Source organism: Lampetra planeri, chromosome 43, assembly GCF_965212315.1.
Source record: "Lampetra planeri chromosome 43, kcLamPlan1.2.h2, whole genome shotgun sequence".
Taxonomy (NCBI): Eukaryota; Metazoa; Chordata; class Hyperoartia; order Petromyzontiformes; family Petromyzontidae; genus Lampetra; species Lampetra planeri.
This window is the reverse complement of record NC_136149.1, coordinates 6,340,143-6,357,182: the sequence shown is the minus strand read 5'-3', so window position 1 is coordinate 6,357,182 and position 17,040 is coordinate 6,340,143. Positions and strand designations below refer to the sequence as shown.

At 47.7% G+C, this 17,040-nt stretch overlaps 1 protein-coding gene across 1 annotated transcript in view; it reads right to left on the bottom strand.

Moving 5' to 3' along the window:
• LOC144732520 (uncharacterized) overlaps positions 1-17,040 on the bottom strand; it is a 57,096-nt gene that overhangs the window by 20,102 nt on the left and 19,954 nt on the right. Inside the window, exons 2-4 of the mRNA XM_078613927.1 lie at positions 16,318-16,439; positions 12,370-12,992; positions 4,848-4,893 (exon numbers count right to left, since the gene is read on the bottom strand). Coding sequence (XP_078470053.1) covers positions 4,848-4,893; positions 12,370-12,992; positions 16,318-16,439 — 791 coding nt within the window. The remainder of the gene's footprint in view (positions 1-4,847; positions 4,894-12,369; positions 12,993-16,317; positions 16,440-17,040) is intronic.

Below are 17,040 nucleotides of genomic sequence, written 5' to 3'. Positions count from 1 at the left end.
TCCCCTGTGACGGCGTTCTCACCAATCGCGGTGGAAAGCGCCTCTCTTTCTCGACTCTGAAGCCCTTCCGCTCCATCGCGCGCAGTCACAGAAGCGGTGCCAGTTACGTGGACTCGACTCGTGCGTGCGCGCGTGTGACGGAGCGGTGGCGCAGTGGTTAGCGCGCCGCTCTATAAACCCGGCGAACTCAAGTTCGATTGCCGCTCACGGCCAACATCGGTGACGGATATCTAAACCTTCCTTGGGTCGACACAGCCTTAAATAAGTACAGTACCTCGTGCAATGTGTGAACGTCGCTACTAGGGATGCTAAAGGCGGCAGAGCGTGGTTCTAGCAACCCACCCCCTCGTGTGCCGTGCCGGCCTTCATAGGTGCTCGCTAAGAGGACTTGCTACAACAGTCTGTTAAGTACTATTTAGGGATATTTCTCTTTGTATACCCAAGCAGATTCTGTTTGGCCGGATAGATGGGGCTTAACGGGCGCGGCACGGGCTAGAGAAAATATTGACTCATGTGGTACAAGTGGATATGGAGCTGAGTGGACTTGCTGATGACCGGTACCAGGGATTTCAAAATCTGCCTCTGTGGAGGAGGCTCGTGAAGGACGCTGCTGGGCAGTTGGAGGCAGCCGTCCTCCAACAACAACAGAGGGCAGAGGAGCGACGCTCACAACAACGAGCGGATCGCCGAGCGGCTAAAACGCAGCACTAGGGAGCGCAGGTGGTGCATCTGTCAGTGATCTCAGTCAGTGAACTAATGGCACATGGGGTCTCTCCCGTGGCCTCCATACTTCACGTGGTCTCAAAGTGCACCTAGTCTGGCACAAGCGCTGTGGGGATGTCACCACAACTTAGTGGCTATCGTTGTTGTGTATCGAGACGGTTGGGGGTAAGTGCTCGCGAAAGGCACTTGCCCCAACAGCCTCTTTGAGGTTATACTGGGGATCTTTGTTTTTTTCGCAGCGAGAATTTCTCAGCTCAACGAAGAGCGACAATCTCAGTTCGAGCGTGGAAAACTACTGGACATCTGTTTAGAAAAAGAGCTTTAGTGCTCATCGGATTCCTTCAGTATAAATATTTTGATTTGTAGCGTCTCGCTCGACCCCAACACGGGACTTCACTCACCCAACATATATACATATAATGGGCGACGTTTCGGGCAATGGCCCAAGTTCATAGCTTATATACAGTACATACGTGGACTTACGTGTTGTGATAAAAAAAGGATCTATTCATTCATAAGCGTCTACAGAGAGTGTGTTGATTTCACCGGGGCTGTACGGGTACACGCACTCTTGAAGATGCAGGTACGTGAAGTGAACTCATCAACATTTTAGTAAATAAACCTGTCACCTGTTATTTATCAGAATCCAGAATCTGATTAGCTATAAAGCTCTTTTTTCGCAGATGTCCAGCAGAATGTCCTTGTTTTTTCTATTAAAAAGGGCCAATGTCCGAAACGTCGCCTATTTTATATTTTCCCATTAAGGCCACGCGCAGTGAAATTGACAAACGTGTTGAGTGTTTTTCCTTATTACGCGTATTTATGTATTTATATATCCAGCACGGTATACAGCAGAGTTCCATATTGTGCAGTCACAGTCAGGCAGAGCCGCTGTCTTGAGGAGTTCAACCGACCGTCCCGTGCACATCCCAAGCCGTCCATGCCCCACGCTGCCCCGTTCATTTGTGACCACCAGTGGCGTGGTGACGACATTATCAGCTCAGGGGGTGCGGCAATCGGCCTGGTGGAGCCCCCCAATATTTGATTTGTCTTTTCGCACGGTTGCACCTAGAGGCTATTATTCTACATCGCGGCTCCTCTTGCTTAATCACACCTTTACGCTCACGGTCTCGAACATTTAACGCTGTAGCGGTGCTCCATTTTAAATTATGATTTGTTCTCTTGCACTGTGTTGTTGTGGAAACGCTAGAAAGGGAAGAAGGTAGCCGACACCACAAGGACACACGCCGAGCGTGCCGAGTGATTCCTCCTCCTCCTACTTCTCATTGCAACCCGACTGTGTGCTGCTGAGTGCAGTCTGTGTGTGTGTTACGCTGCCATCGGTTACTACGCGTGCCTGAGTTTAGACTAAATTATCTTCAACTTGACCAGGTAAGGCCCACTGAGCTATGTAGCTCTTTCTCAGAAGCGACCTGGCCACAAATGATAACTCAACGAAGTGGCTTATAATGTGGACATTTATAGAAGCCAAATACTCTAAAAGCATCTTTCCAAATGTAGAGGGAAACCCCGGAGTACCCGGAGATAAATCCACGCGACCAGGGGGAGAGAAACACGCAAACTCTAAATATACATCAGGCGTCAGGGTCGGGATCGAACCCACGACCTCCTGCATACCAGGCGAGGTAGTTAACATCTCGACACCGTGGTTTGCATTAATGATCGTACAGCGTGTATACAAGTCACTAGCGACTTAAAAGTAATGTTGGCATCAGTGATCGCACTCAGGACTTCAATTGAATGTGACGCTGTACCCCCGGAATATGACATTTCACTCGGAGTCAACATGTGCACTGATAAAAGATTTAAATTGAAGGCTAAATTATTCAATGACCCTAACTGCTCACGGAAGCTGAATACACAAATATGGTTCAGTCCATCAGCCTATTAGTCTTCCAGACCCGTACATCGTCCAGCCGCATTTGTTGAACAGAATATACAGCACTACTTGCATGTGAATATTGTGTCTATGTATAAACAACGATAAAGCTCCCCGTATAGCCTTTAATAGACTGTTGGGGCAAGTGCTGTTAGCAAGCACATATGAAGGCCGGTACGGCACACGAGAGGGTGGGTGAGCAGGACCACGTCCAGATACTCATTTGAGACTGAATCGACCTAGAGGAGGCCCAGGACTGGTTCAGATAATCGTCACCGGTGTTAAGAATGAACGAGAATCGAACTCGTGCCGCCAGGTTCGTAGCGCAGTGTGATAACCACTATCGCTGCCGATAAACATCTCCGGTACGATATATACACACACAACAACAACACATGTGTAATACAACAGGTGTGTACGTATTAATCCCTTGATTGACAGAGTACACTATTCAGAGATTAATTATCTCTTACGCTGTTTGAACGCGATCGCTAAGCAACGAACCCAAAACGTCAAACGACCAGAAACAACCAGCACCATTATCAAAGTTTACACCATTGGAACCTCATTTGCCAGTAAAAAATATGATAATTTTTTTTTACCCTTCTATCTGGCATCGTCTGGTCCAACCCATGTGAGACTAGGCTCTAAGGAAAGCTGTCTCGGGTGTGGGCCAATCAACTTCAAGGACAGTGCATATATTATCAGAGTTATGTTTTTTGTTTGCATTATGACCGCAGGTATTGTGGTCTATGCAAACATGACTCCTTGTAAAAAAAAGGTGTCAGTTTTGTTGCTAGACAGAAGGGTAAAAAACCAATTATTATCAAAGTTGTAAACGATACGGGTGCACCCTGTAACACGTCTCATAGAGCAGGCACGGCTGTGATGTTGTTAAGAGCTTTGGGAGAAGCGTGGACACCATCCCGCGTGTAGCATCAAAGAGAAGGGCAGTGGCATAAGTACAGGGTGGCTCAAAAGTCATGACACACAGGGTTATTATACAGGGTGGCCCAAAAGTGTGGACACATAGCTTTGTTATACAGTGGCCCAAAACTAATGACACGTAAGGGCATTTCATGTATTTTAACCTTCTCAGATGACAAATAAAATTGGAAAATAAATCACTAAAAATGAAGGTGTTTATTTTATTTTTACGTATACTAAAGGCAGCTGTAATGTTTAAAAAGTCCTAAATTCATTTCACAAGTGAATCCATGCATCATTCATTCATGTAAATGGAAGTCAGTTTGAACATGTGTTAACATAAATTAAATAACCCTCTGTGATTTATTAAACCTAATGAAATAACCCTACGTGATGTGTTCAAATAAATAAAATAACCCTCTGTGGCTTGTTAAACCTAATAAAATAACCCTACGTGATGTGTTAACATAAATTAAATAACCCTCTGTGATTTGTTAAACCTAATGAAATAACCCTACGTGATGTGTTCAAATAAATCAAATAACCCTCTGTGATTTGTTAAACCTAATGAAATAACCCTACGTCATGTGTTAACATAAATTAAATAACCCTCTGTGGTTTGTTAAATCTAATGAAATAACCCTACGTGATGTGTTCAAATAAATAAAATAACCCTCTGTGGTTTGTTAAACCTAATAAAATAACCCTACGTGATGTGTTAACATAAATTAAATAACCCTCTGTGATTTGTTAAACCTAATGAAATAACCCTACGTGATGTGTTCAAATAAATCAAATAACCCTCTGTGATTTGTTAAACCTAATGAAATAACCCTACGTGATGTGTTAACATAAATTAAATAACCCTCTGTGGTTTGTTAAACCTAATGAAATAACCCTACGTGATGTGTTCAAATAAATTAAATAACCCTCTGTGGTTTGTTAAACCTAATGAAATAACCCTACGTGATGTGTTAACATAAATTAAATAACCCTCTGTGATTTGTTAAACCTAATGAAATAACCCTACGTGATGTGTTAACATAAATTAAATAACCCTCTTCGATTTATTAGACTTAATTAAATAACCCTACGTGATTTGTTCAAATAAATATAATTACCCGATGTGCCCTGACTTTTGGGCTACCCTGTATATCACCAACGGCACCGGCACACGCGCACGTGACCGGCCTAGCACTGGTACTCGCTTGTGTCACGTGATGGATGTGACCCCTCCCCCAGCCACTCCCCCCCCCCGTGTCTCATTTGTTCAAACACGATGACGCGTCTCTCTCACCTGTACTCTTGCTTCCGTGAGGTCGAGCCTCATGGCCAGCTCTTCTCTAGAAACACAGACAGAGACACATCGACAGACAACATTACTAACCAAGTGTCGTCACACGAAGATGTTCACAAAGATAAACAATCCCACCCGTGTAGCCTTTAACAAGGCTGTTTAATACGTAGTCGGATTCCGCCACCAATATTATCGATAATCAGTGACTTTGCTTGTTTTGTAAGTGGACGAAACGTCACAGTACTCGAATTGTAAATGTTGTGGGTTTACTCTCCAACACACCGGTGCGCTGAAGTAGTAACTAATTGGCACGGTTTATTTAGGTGACAATCCCTACTAGTTGACTATCGGGTGGTGGTTGGCTTAACGACACATATTTACGCGATCTAACCCAAAAAACCCCTCTGTTATGGATAATTTAACAACACTGTTGGGGCAAGTATTGCTCTAAGCGAGCACCTCTGGAGTGCTGGCACGACACGCGAGCGGGGTGTGTGTGTGGCAAACACTACGCACGGCCGCCTTTGTCTCCCCAGTGCTAGCGTTTTGTACACACCACCACACCGGGGTATTCATTCAAATAGTCGCAAGTCACCGTTATTGGTCGTGAGTGGAAATCGAACTCGGGTGGAAGGGACCAGGATGCCGCTAGACTGGTTTGGAGTAGCGGTTATCGGCGTAAGGCACTACCACTGGAGTACAACATACGCCTGTCCATATAAGCCGTATTTTCTTTTATCCTAAAGGATGTATTCATATTGTTCTCTGGACTGTTGTATACATTAAATATAATTATTGATTGTTGAAGAGTTTGTTACTCAACACCTATTCATGTAACTATGCATATGGTCATCAGCTACATAATTTGTATAAAATGTAATTCACACCAGGCCCCGATGGTGTAAACCAGTGTAGACTCCAACTCTTATCATCCGCTCGATTTCTCTTCTGGCCTCTACATTTGCATGCTATGAATAATGGCCATTGCCAAAAACGTCACCTATTACATAGGTCGAGGTTTTTGTTATTCTAAGGCCACACACACACGGTTGTTATTGACAAATATTGAAAAAATATATACAGGTATCACTGGGTTTACGTCTGCCCCGTTTACAGCGTTTGGCAAATACGTCGTCAATGTATTATTAACACCGCCACTACCCGATTTGCGTCGCCTCAACCCACACTTACTGACAGCCTCGTCCGTCCTTTCTCGAATCCGTCGCCTCTCAGCCTTCACCTCCACCTACCACTTTGATTTGCGTCGTGTCGATATTCGTCATTGTACATTTCAAGAACGCATCCCCGACGTAATACTCTCTATAACTCACTGTGCGATCATGCATGTCAACTCACGGTCCATTGCCCGAAACGTCAACGCGTAACATAGTATTCATTTTAAAGCCACAGCGGTTTCACCAAGTCCTTTTTTGTTTGGTTAATCGCGCTTGGTCACCAGCTGCCTACGCAGCAACATCACCAACATGTGAATGATTGTTATAATAGTCATCATCATCATCACGATCCATGGGCAGGTAGCCCTGATGTGTCCACTGCACATTTCGTCATTTGTTTCCACTTTCCTCTCTGTCTTGTAGCGTCAATCTGCTCAAGTAGTGGCCACATCTTTCCGGCACCAATCTCTTCGTGTCGCCGTCAAGACGTTCGCTTTGAGGTTTTCCTCTCTTTCCGGCTCCTTCCATTTCTCAGAACAACAACACTTTTAATGTCCCTGTTGTTGTCCATCCTACGTGTGGGTGTCCACATAGCGCCGGGTTCCTTCTCAGCACCGCCGGCATCATCACCAGTTTGCCTTCTTCTACCTGCAAACTTTGTCTCACTTCTTCTTGGTTCTTTCGGTAAAGTCACATAGAAGGGAAATAATAACATAATAAAAATAAAGCATAATAAGATAAGTATCTTAATATTTATTTATTTTATTATGCTTTCTTTTTATTATTTCCCTTCTGTTATATTATTATATTATTTTTATTTTTATTATTTTATTATTTCCCTTCTACGTGACTTTACCGAAAGAACCAAGAAGATGAATCCCTGCAGTCACGAAAGCTTTAAATCGAAATTTGTCTCACTTCTACGTTGGTCAATCTTTGTAGTCCAGCTTAGATGAAGCAGCAGCAGCAGCAATATCCTTCTGCAGCAATACATTTCGAGTGCCGATAAACACACGGGGCTATTACCGTATAGACACGGTATGTACAATATGTACAGTATAGGTGAGGGATCACAGAGTGCGGCATGGACGCGTGTGGTGGCCGTGCCAGAGTTCGAGACCGACCCGCCTGAAACTCTGCACGTGAAGCAGCGAGCGTAACGTGCTGCGCTGTCCCTAGAGCTGCGCTCTCGTCAGTGCACTCCCGATGCATATTGATGAGAGCGCGGGAGACGTCTCCTCCATGGGGGGGGGAGACATCTCCCGCTGCGAGCGATGCGTGTGGCAGACACGATGCGCGGCGAGTAGCAGCCCCAGATGTACGGAGGAGCCCCCCCCCTACCCCCCTGCCCCCCCCCACCACCCCCCACTCCTCCCGGATCACTCGGCGCGTGTCATTTTTCTTGCATCGAGTTGTGAAGCCACTCGGCTAAGGGGCAGTCCGTAAATGACGTCACGCGATTTTGGACGATTTTTGACCCCCCCCCCTCCTCGTCACACGGCGTCGCAAAAAGTCAGACCCCCCACCCCTCAAATATGACGTCACAAAGCTTCCCCCCCCCCAAAAAAATATAAAACATGCTTCAAATCGCTTTAAACTATTGTCATAGTAGTGCGTATTTAATGTGCCGCTGCACTCTGATGTTGTAGGATAAAACATTTATTAAAAAGTCTATTTAATTCAGTAAAACGTGTTGTCTATGTTTATTTAAAGTTGCGCATTTTGATGTGACGTCACATTTCTCACCCCCCCCCCCCCTTCGTCATCACATCGTCACAAATGTCTGACACCCCCCCTAGGTGTGTGACGTCATCATTTATGGACGGCCCCTTACCTATAAAATACATTTTTTGTCTGTCTGTCTGTGTGTCTGTGTGTGGCCGAAACTTGCGAAGTATTTGGCTTGCAAACCGTGGGGTTCACGTTTAAAACAAGTATCCAGGTACCACGCCATAAGTCCCGCGCTGAGCCAGCGCTATTCCGATTTCGCATCCGTCACTTTTAAAGTAGTTTGATTAGCGATTTAGTGGTGTTTTTATTTTTTTATGTATTAGCTAGCAAGTGCTCGACCGTCCCAACTGACACGCGTTCGGTGGGGGGGGGCCCTACCAACTGACACGCGTTCGGTGGGGCGGAGGGGGGAATTATCTTTCGTGCGGACACTGCGTAAGGTAACACACACAGATGTACAGCTCCCTCCAGACTTGTATTACCAGGACTGTTTACTCATTACAAATTGCCTTTCATAGGTTTCATTTAATGACAGGGATTGAGCAATGTTTTACCCTAAGTAGCACGCTTTTTCTCCCCGACTACCACTATCTTTGCTTTAGCGACCACGTCTTTACGTGAGTCTATCACACTAATGCACACGTTTTCTCTTTGAAAATCGGTACATTTATAAATATCACTGTCATGCTCATAAAAACCGGGTTTGAGCGGAAGAATAGCCTTTTTTCTGTACTCTTGAGGCATAACCAGCCACGTAATATCACTTGCTGCACAGGGGCAAACCAATAAATATACTCAATGCTATTACGTCTTAATTCAATCATATTTACACTTGGCCCCTCAGTACGGGGGTTGATCAGTGACGTTTTGTCAATGACGCTTGATTGGTGCCCATCTACGCATAGTTACAGGTAGGTTAGGTTCATCTTGTATTCGTTGACTTTCATTTATTTGCCGCTCTTGCTCGCGGAAAATGTTTGCACCAAAATGGCGGAACACCCTCGTGGTCGCTCCTAATTACTTACTTATTATACACGTGTACATTTCCCCTCTCCCTTACTTATTTCGCTAAAGTCACGTACATAGAAAACTATTATTTACAAACTTTAGTCTATATAAAAGTTAGAGTGTGCGTGTGTATGTCCATGTGTGCGTGTGTGTGTGTGTAAGTCCATATGTGTGTGCATAGTTCCATGTGCGTGTGAGTCTATGTATGTGCGTGTTTAAGTCAATGTGTTTGTGTGTGTTAGTCGATGTGTCTGTGTGTGTGGGTCCGTGTGTGTGGGTCCATGTGTGTCAGTCGATGTGTGTGTATGTGTACGTCGCAATGTGTGTCTGCGTGAGTCCATGTGCGTTTGTAAGTCGATGTGTGTGTGTGTAAGTCGATGTGTTTGTGTGTGGGTCGATGTGTGTAGGTCGATGTATGTGTGAGTCTTTGTACGTGTGTGTGTGAGTCGATGTGTGTGTGTACGTCCATATGTGTGTGTATAAGTCGATGTGTGTGTGTGCAAGTCGATGTGTGTGTGCGTCAGTCGATATGTGTGTGTATCAGTAGATGTGTGTGTGTGTAAGTCAATGTGTTTGTGTGTGTATCGATGGGTGTGTGTGTACGTCCGTGCGTGTGTGTAAGTCGATGTGTGTGTGTGCAAGTGGCTGTGTGTGTGCGTGATTCGATGTGTGTGTGTTAGTCAATGTGTATGCGTGGTGTGTGTAGACAACTAATATTTAACAATTAATAATAATGTGTGCATCTAAGTCCATGTATGTGTGTAAGTCGATGTGTGTGTGTTCGTCCATGTGTGTGGGTGTAAGTCCATGTGTGTGTGTGTAAGTCCATGTGTGTGTGTCAGTCTATGTGTGTGTGTGAGTCGCTGTGTGTGTGTACGGCGATATGTCTGCGTGTAAGTGGATGTATGTGTGGCTTTATGTGCGTGTGTGAGTCGATATGTGTGTGTAAGTCGATGTGTGTGCGTGGGTCCATGTGTGTGTGTGTGAGTCGCTCTGTGTGTGTGTGTGTAAGTCGATATGTGTGTGTTGGTCGATGTATGTGTGTGTGTAAGTCGATGTGTTTGTGTGTGTAAGGCAAGGTGTGTGTGTAAGTCGATGTGTGTGTGTAAGTCCATGTGCGTGTGTGGAAGTCCATGTGTGTGTGTGAGTCGATTTGTGTAAATCAATTTGTGAGTGTGCGTCGATCTATATGTGAGTCTGAGTCGATGTGTGTGTGTACGTCCATGTGTGTGTGTGGATCCATATGTTTGTGTGTGTGGGTCGGGCAACGCCGGGTACTTCCCGATAGTGGACCATATAGCAAATACACTGTGGTCTGCGCTCCTTCAACGAAGGTGGGAGAGGAACAGCAAAACGACACCAACTCCACCTCCTGAAGCCCCTCTTGTGGGGGTTGAGCAGCAGACCTCGATATTGGCATCAAGCTTCTGAAAGTATTGCTGCTACCACCATGCGCGAGAACAGAACACTGTGTATAATTAAATAATTCCCCCCGGGACCTCCAGGGTGAGCGAGCCCACCTCCCATGGGGGCCCAGCATCACACACTCGCTCAAAGTCTCGTTTTCGTGATCCCCTTGCACACACGCTCCCACGCTGTCAGTTGGGGTATTTATTTTTGTTCTGTTATTGTTGAGGCACACTATGTTTTTCTTGCATTTAAAAAAAAAATGTGTTTGGAGGGGGGAGTTGCAGCCGGGACGGCTGAATGCTATGAAGAGGGGGGGGGGTGATGTAGTGACATCGGGGATGTCACTGTATGGTGCCGGCCTGTTAGGGCCATAGCGTGCATTGTTCCTACATCGCAGACAGCACTGAATGAGTTGCTATGTGAGGCCGGCTCTAGCACAGCACGGCGTGCGATGCACCATCATCGTGTACACCCCGTAGGCGGGTGTAGAACCAGCCCTAGCGGGGCTTGGTGTGCGCTGGGATAGCGAGGGCACCACACATAGCATGTAGTGCGGGCTCCCACAAGGGGGAGTGGGAAAGTGTCGGCCCAGGGGCAGGGTTGCGCTGGGCCATGGCACTCTGGTTGACCCCGTAGACACGTGATCGGGAGTGTCCACAGAGAAGGCCCCAGGTGGGGGGGCTAGGGGGTGATCACGTTTCCAGGGGGAGCTATCGAGGGGGATCGAGAAAGAGCTAGAACGTTCGAAGGCGGGCGGGGCTGAGAGTGGAGTGGCCCCGACCCGGGAGGATATAATGTGGGTCCCTGAGAGGGACCGGGGTCGCTGCATTCTACAAGCTGGAAGCTCTACGTCTACAAGCTGGAAGCTCTACGTCTACAAGCTGGAAGCTCCACGTCTACAAGCTGGAAGCTCTATGTCCTACGAGGCATCAACACGTGGTCGGGTACCCGAGTGAGGGTCTGACCCTTCGTAGCTGTAACTCCTACGTATAGAGTAGTTCGCTGGGTGGTCACCACCCTAGGCTGTATCTGGTGAAGGGGCAGTTACCCCTTTGTGTTAACGTCTTGATGTTACAATAAATGTGTTGCCTCTAAAGAGAAACTTCTGCGACTCAGTTGGACTCACTACACATGTAACAAAATCAACATTCATTGATTAAACGGAAACCTACGCGAATTTGCTTCAACAACGCTGTGCGTACAAACTACCGTATAGTCATCAACAATAACACTCACGTTTAATACTACAAAAACGCAACTTCTCTGCTCTTAAGGACGGCCCCGGCCCAAAACGTCAGCAAACCAGATGTATGTATCTGTATGTTTAACTTTTTTCACACCGTATGTAGCCAACCGTGCTAATCGGAGGTGCGGAGAAGGACAAGAAACTAAACACAAAAATCAGTTCTCAAGAAATCGAAATGATGATTTAAAAGTGCATAGCTCCAGTGGCTTCCTAACATCGGAAGAGCGCAGAAGCGCATCTGAAAGTACGCGATGCGGTGACCATCTTCGTTCGATGGCCAGCCAAAAGCCACTGCTGCGAGGATGACCGGAGTTCACGTGATGGTTTATGCTCCTTGACGAGATCAGCAAGGTATTAAGGTTAATTTGTAGCAAGCACTTTGTGTGTAATGAGTGCGATATTATAACGTATGCCATCTGGCTATAAGGCAATAGCTGTGACCAGGCGTGGCAAGTTTGATGATTCGACGCCACTGCTCGACCGCCACTGCCTTGCTCAGTTCGTTTGCTACTCAGCGTGTGATAGCGCGCTCGCTGCGCATCACGCGTCAACAGAAAGCCACGTGGGCCAGAAGGACGAAGCAGGAGCCAGGCAAGGGAGGGGGGGGACACCACACCATATCTAAACTACAAACTATTTCTATTTTACCAGGTAAGGCCCACCGAGCTGTGTAGCTCTTTTTCAGAAGCGACCTGACCATACATGATGGCTCAACAAAGTGGCTTATGACGTAGGAAATGTATGGCAGCCAAATACTCTAAACGCACGTCGATTCTAAATGTGGAGGGAAAACCGGAGGATCCGGAAAAAAATCCATGCAACTATGGGGAGAGAGAGACAAGCAAACTACAAATATACAGCAGGCGTCAGGGTCAGGATCAAACCCACGTGCTCCTGTATACCAGGCGAGACATTGCTCTGCCAAACAACGGCACGGTGAGCCCCACCGTACCTGGTGAACACGTCGGGGTAGTGCGTCTTCTGGAAGGCGCGCTCCAGCTCCTCGAGCTGGTAGCTCGTGAATGTGGTCCGGTAGCGCCGCTGCTTGCGCTTCATGAGCCCTTCCTCTCCGTCGCTGCCGGCCGACAGCGCGTGGCCCTCGTCCCGCTCCTTGGCGCACTTCGCCTCGCCCTCCTCCGCCTCGTCCGCGTCCAGTGACGCGGCTGCGGCCGCCTCCACCGCGTAGGGGTCGCGCTCCTCCTTGGCCAGCTCGCATCCCTTCCTTGCCATCTCCTCCTCCTCCTCCTGGTTCACGCCACCGAGGAGTTCTGGCGGCGCGCCCTGTCCGCGCTTGTCGCCGCTGTGCTTGGGGAATGCGGCCCCTGCCCCGGCAGTGTGGCCGTACGGCTTGGCGCGCCCGGGGTGGGCCCGCGGCGTCTGGCTGAGGGCAAGGGGAAGCTCGGCCGGCATCGTGGACAAGTCGGCTGCGTCCCTCGTCTGCTCGACGCCGTCTCTCAGCTTCACCTTGCCGAACGCCTCCTGCTCGCAGTGCCTCTGCGACTTGACGTGGATGGAGAGCGCGTGGATGGTGGTGGCATCCTTAGCTGAAGGCCCTGTCGAGGGGGACACAGGGCACTGTAGTACAATGCAACTAAAACGAACTACACAATTTTTATTTGATCAGATAAGGCCCCACAGAGCTATGTAACTCTTTTTTCAGAAGCGCAACTGGCCATAAATGATAACGAAACGAAGTAGGTTATCATCACGTGGAAATGCATAGCAGCCAAATACTCTAGGACAGTGCTCTTCACGAATTTTAAGAGGGTGACCACTTTCGTTGATAAGACACCAATGTGAGGGCCGCCACACGTTTTAATCCATTGGGGGTTTGACAGCAGCACGATGACGATGGGGAGGTGTTGTCGCATTATAGGCCACCAGGGACCGCCAGTGGCCTGCGGGCCTTGCAATGAAGAACACTGCTCTGAATATATGTTGATTCTAAACGTGGAGGGAAAATTTGAAGGACCCGAAGAAAAATCCACGCGACCACGGGGAGAGAGAAAGAACATGCCACCTCCAAATATACATCAGGCGTTAGGATCAGAATCGAACCCACAATATCCTGCATGCCAGGCGAGGTAGTAAACATCTCGCCACCGAGGCATCTCTATAATAATATCAGACACCCGACAAAATCACCAATCAGAGATCTGCCCGTCATATGTAAGGGAGTAGGAGAGCAACTCCACACGCGGTCAGAGAGTAGGAGAGAGTAGGAGAGCAGCCTCACACGACTTTCACGACAGTTGGTGGTGACGCTCAACCCTGCGTGCGTTGTGTGAGTGACTCATGCAGCCAGCTGTGGCTGCAGAGTTTGGTAGTACATGTTGTTTACGTCGTTTATTGTGAAAATTCGGTCACAGTTACTATGACCACTGTTTCATTGCTTTTATGGCTTTATTTTGGTGATTTTCGAAAAGTTTTTTTGGTTTGGCCATGTTTGTTTGTTGTAGTACAGAGTTAGACTGATGGCCTTAATCTAAGTTGTCTTGTGGTTGTTGTTTGACTTGCATCCCACTGGGATTTTTGCACACAGTGTTGGTGTATGGTGCTTTTTCTGCAATATGTTGCTGTCTTTTCTTGGATTTTCTGTTTGCATATAGTCACTTTAAGATGTTTTCTTCTTCATGTTTTGTTTTTTGTTTGTTGCGGTTGCACCCGATTCAAGAGCCGAATGGCTCACAGGGCTATACCTAATAAATGAACTTGAACTTGAACTAAACAAAAAATAACCTTTTTTTATCACCAGTGAAGGCCCACTGAGCTGTTTGGCTCTTTTTCAAAGCGACCTGGTCACAAATAATAGCGCAACGAAGTGGCTTATCGCGTGCCAATTCATAGCAGCCAGATAGTCTAAACGCGTGATAATGATTCTAAATGTGGAGAGAAAAGCCAGAAGGAAAAACATACAAACTACAAATCGACAGCAGGCATCAAGGTCGAGATCGAACCCACGACCTCCTGCATACCACGCAAGGTAGTCAACATCTCGCCACCGTGGTACTCAGCCGCATTCCACAGTTAACAAGGCTGCACTCTGATGCTCCCATTGCCACGTAACAATAACTACAATAACTATTGTAGACGGACCCAAAGAACCTGGTGATGATGACGGCAGTGATTAGAAGGAAACTGGCACTATGTAGTATGGACAACAACAGGATTATAAAAAGTGTGTGGTAGGGAACAATGGAAGGAACCAGAAATAGAGGAAGACCTTACAGAGAAGAGCTTGACGACGACATAAAGAGATTGGTGCCAGAAAGATGATGCCACTACTTGAGCAGATTGGCACTACAAGAGAGAGAGGACAGGGGCCATCCATTTAGTACGTACGCATGGAGGGGCGGGGGGTTAACCCAAATGCGTACGCTTGCGTATGGGGGTCTACTGACAATGCACGTATGCATAGGAAGCAGGGGGGAGGGGTGAAGCTTCGATAATTATAATTTGTCTACATTGGCCTTCAAATGAGTTAGATAATCTGGCGGTGGACTATCTGTTTGCTTAAACACGTTAATATTGTAGTGACATCACGGATGTCACTGTGTGGTGCCGGCCCTGGAGAGGCACAGCGTGCGATGTACTTACATCGCGAACATCACGCACATGTGGGTGTAGTACCAGCCGGATGTTTGTAGCAAAGGGATATTTAATATCTGCCGCACTACGCTTTTGAGTCATCACATTGATACGTGTGATGCCGCTCCCATCCGGCAGAATCCCTACCGGTTGAGCCCTACAGAAAAACAACACGTTCGGCTGGCGGTTGACGAAATGTTAGCCTCGGACATTATTTCACCATCCACCAGCCCATGGGGAGCCCCAAATGTACTTGTTAAAAAGCACGATGGTAGCTTGCGCTTTTGTGTTGACTTCCGTAAGCTTAATAAGGTCTCTGTCGCTGATGCGTACCCTCTACCTCGCGAATGGATGACTCACTGGATGCTCTAGCAGGAGCACGGTTCTTTTCCACTCTTGATCTCCTATCCGGGTTCTGGCAGTTGCCGCTAGATGAAGCCCATAAGCCCAAAACAGATTTTCGTACACCACAAGACTTGTTCGAATTTAATTGGCTTCCGATGGGTCTTCATTCCGCGCCGGCTATGTTCCAACGATTAATGGAACTGATTCTGGCTGGTCTCCAGTGGGACTCATGCTTGTAATATCTCAACAATGTTATCGTTTTCAGCCGTACGTTTGACGAACACCTGGAATGGCTATGTGCTGTCTTTCTCAAAATGCGTGCGGCCAACCTGAAATTTAAGCCACAGAAGTGTCAATTCCTCCAGAAATCGGTTCGATATCTTGGCCACATAGTAAGTGAATCAGGTACTGCGACTGACCCAGACCAAACCGCGTGTTTTCGAACTTGGCCGACCCCCACGTCGCTGGGGGAGGTGCGTAGTTTCATAGGATTCGCATCCTATTACAGCCATTTTGTCGCCAGGTTCACCACCATCGCTGAACCTCTCCACGCCTTGACGGCAAAGGGTCATAAATTCCATTTGTGCTTGGTGAACGCCCCTCCCTTCCGCTACCTCGACTTTTCCTTGCCGTTCATCCTTGAAACAGACGCTAATAACACCGGAATTGGAGCTGTCCTGTCCCAAGTTGCCAATGGCATCGATAGTGTTGTCGCATACGGAAGCAGAGTGATGTCTCCGGCCAAACAACGGTATTGTGTCACACGCCAGGAACTGTTAGCTATTTTGGTTTTCGTACAACAGTATCGCCCCTATGTATATAGTAGACACTTTGAGGTACGCCCTGACTACGCAGCGCTACAGGACGCACTGCGTGTTGATCAGCCGTCTGGACAACTTTCACATTGGTTGGAGGTCCTCCAGGACTACTCCTTTAAGGTTACCTATCGCAAAGGCTCCCATCACACGAACGCTGACGCCCTGTCGCGATTTCCAATGAGCGGCGGGTGCGCGTGCTTTTCGGGCTCTGGGCGCTGTAAGCCGCCCAACAAGCCCTCGCCCCTTGCGGCGTTGGCCGAGGTTGTAACATCTGAGGTGGCCGAGGTTCCGGTGGCGCGTGACACCGTCATTGGGTGGGACCACGAAGAATGGGGGCGCCTCCAGGTTGAGGACGCTTCCCTGCTTAAATTGCGATGCCGTGTCAGAAAGACTGATGGGGGCGAGGATCGACAGGGTTATGCCTCTGCCATTCTTAGAGTCGGATTGCTCATGCATTGGGATGGAGGGTTGCACCGTTATAACATTGTTGTGCCCACTGCCCTGCAGGGCAAGGTCATTTGGGCAGTACACGAGCGCCTGTTGCACCTGGGTGTGCACAAGATGTTGGCCACACTTAAGTTGGACTTCTTCTGGCCTGGCATGGCTGAGGATGTCGCTAATTTGTTGCAGTGGTGTGTGCAGTGCGCGCGGCGGAAGCCGCCGGCAAAACCCTGTTGTCCACCATTGCAATCGATAATTGAACTAGTTGCTCTGGACATACTTGGTCCGTTTCCCACTACCCATCGTGGGAATAAGTACTTGCTAGTGGGAGTCGAGTATTTTTCACGATGGCCTGTCGGCCTGGCCGCTCCCTAACCAGTCGGCAGCGACAATCACTGAGGCATTCCTCAATGGCTACGTAATGGACAAGG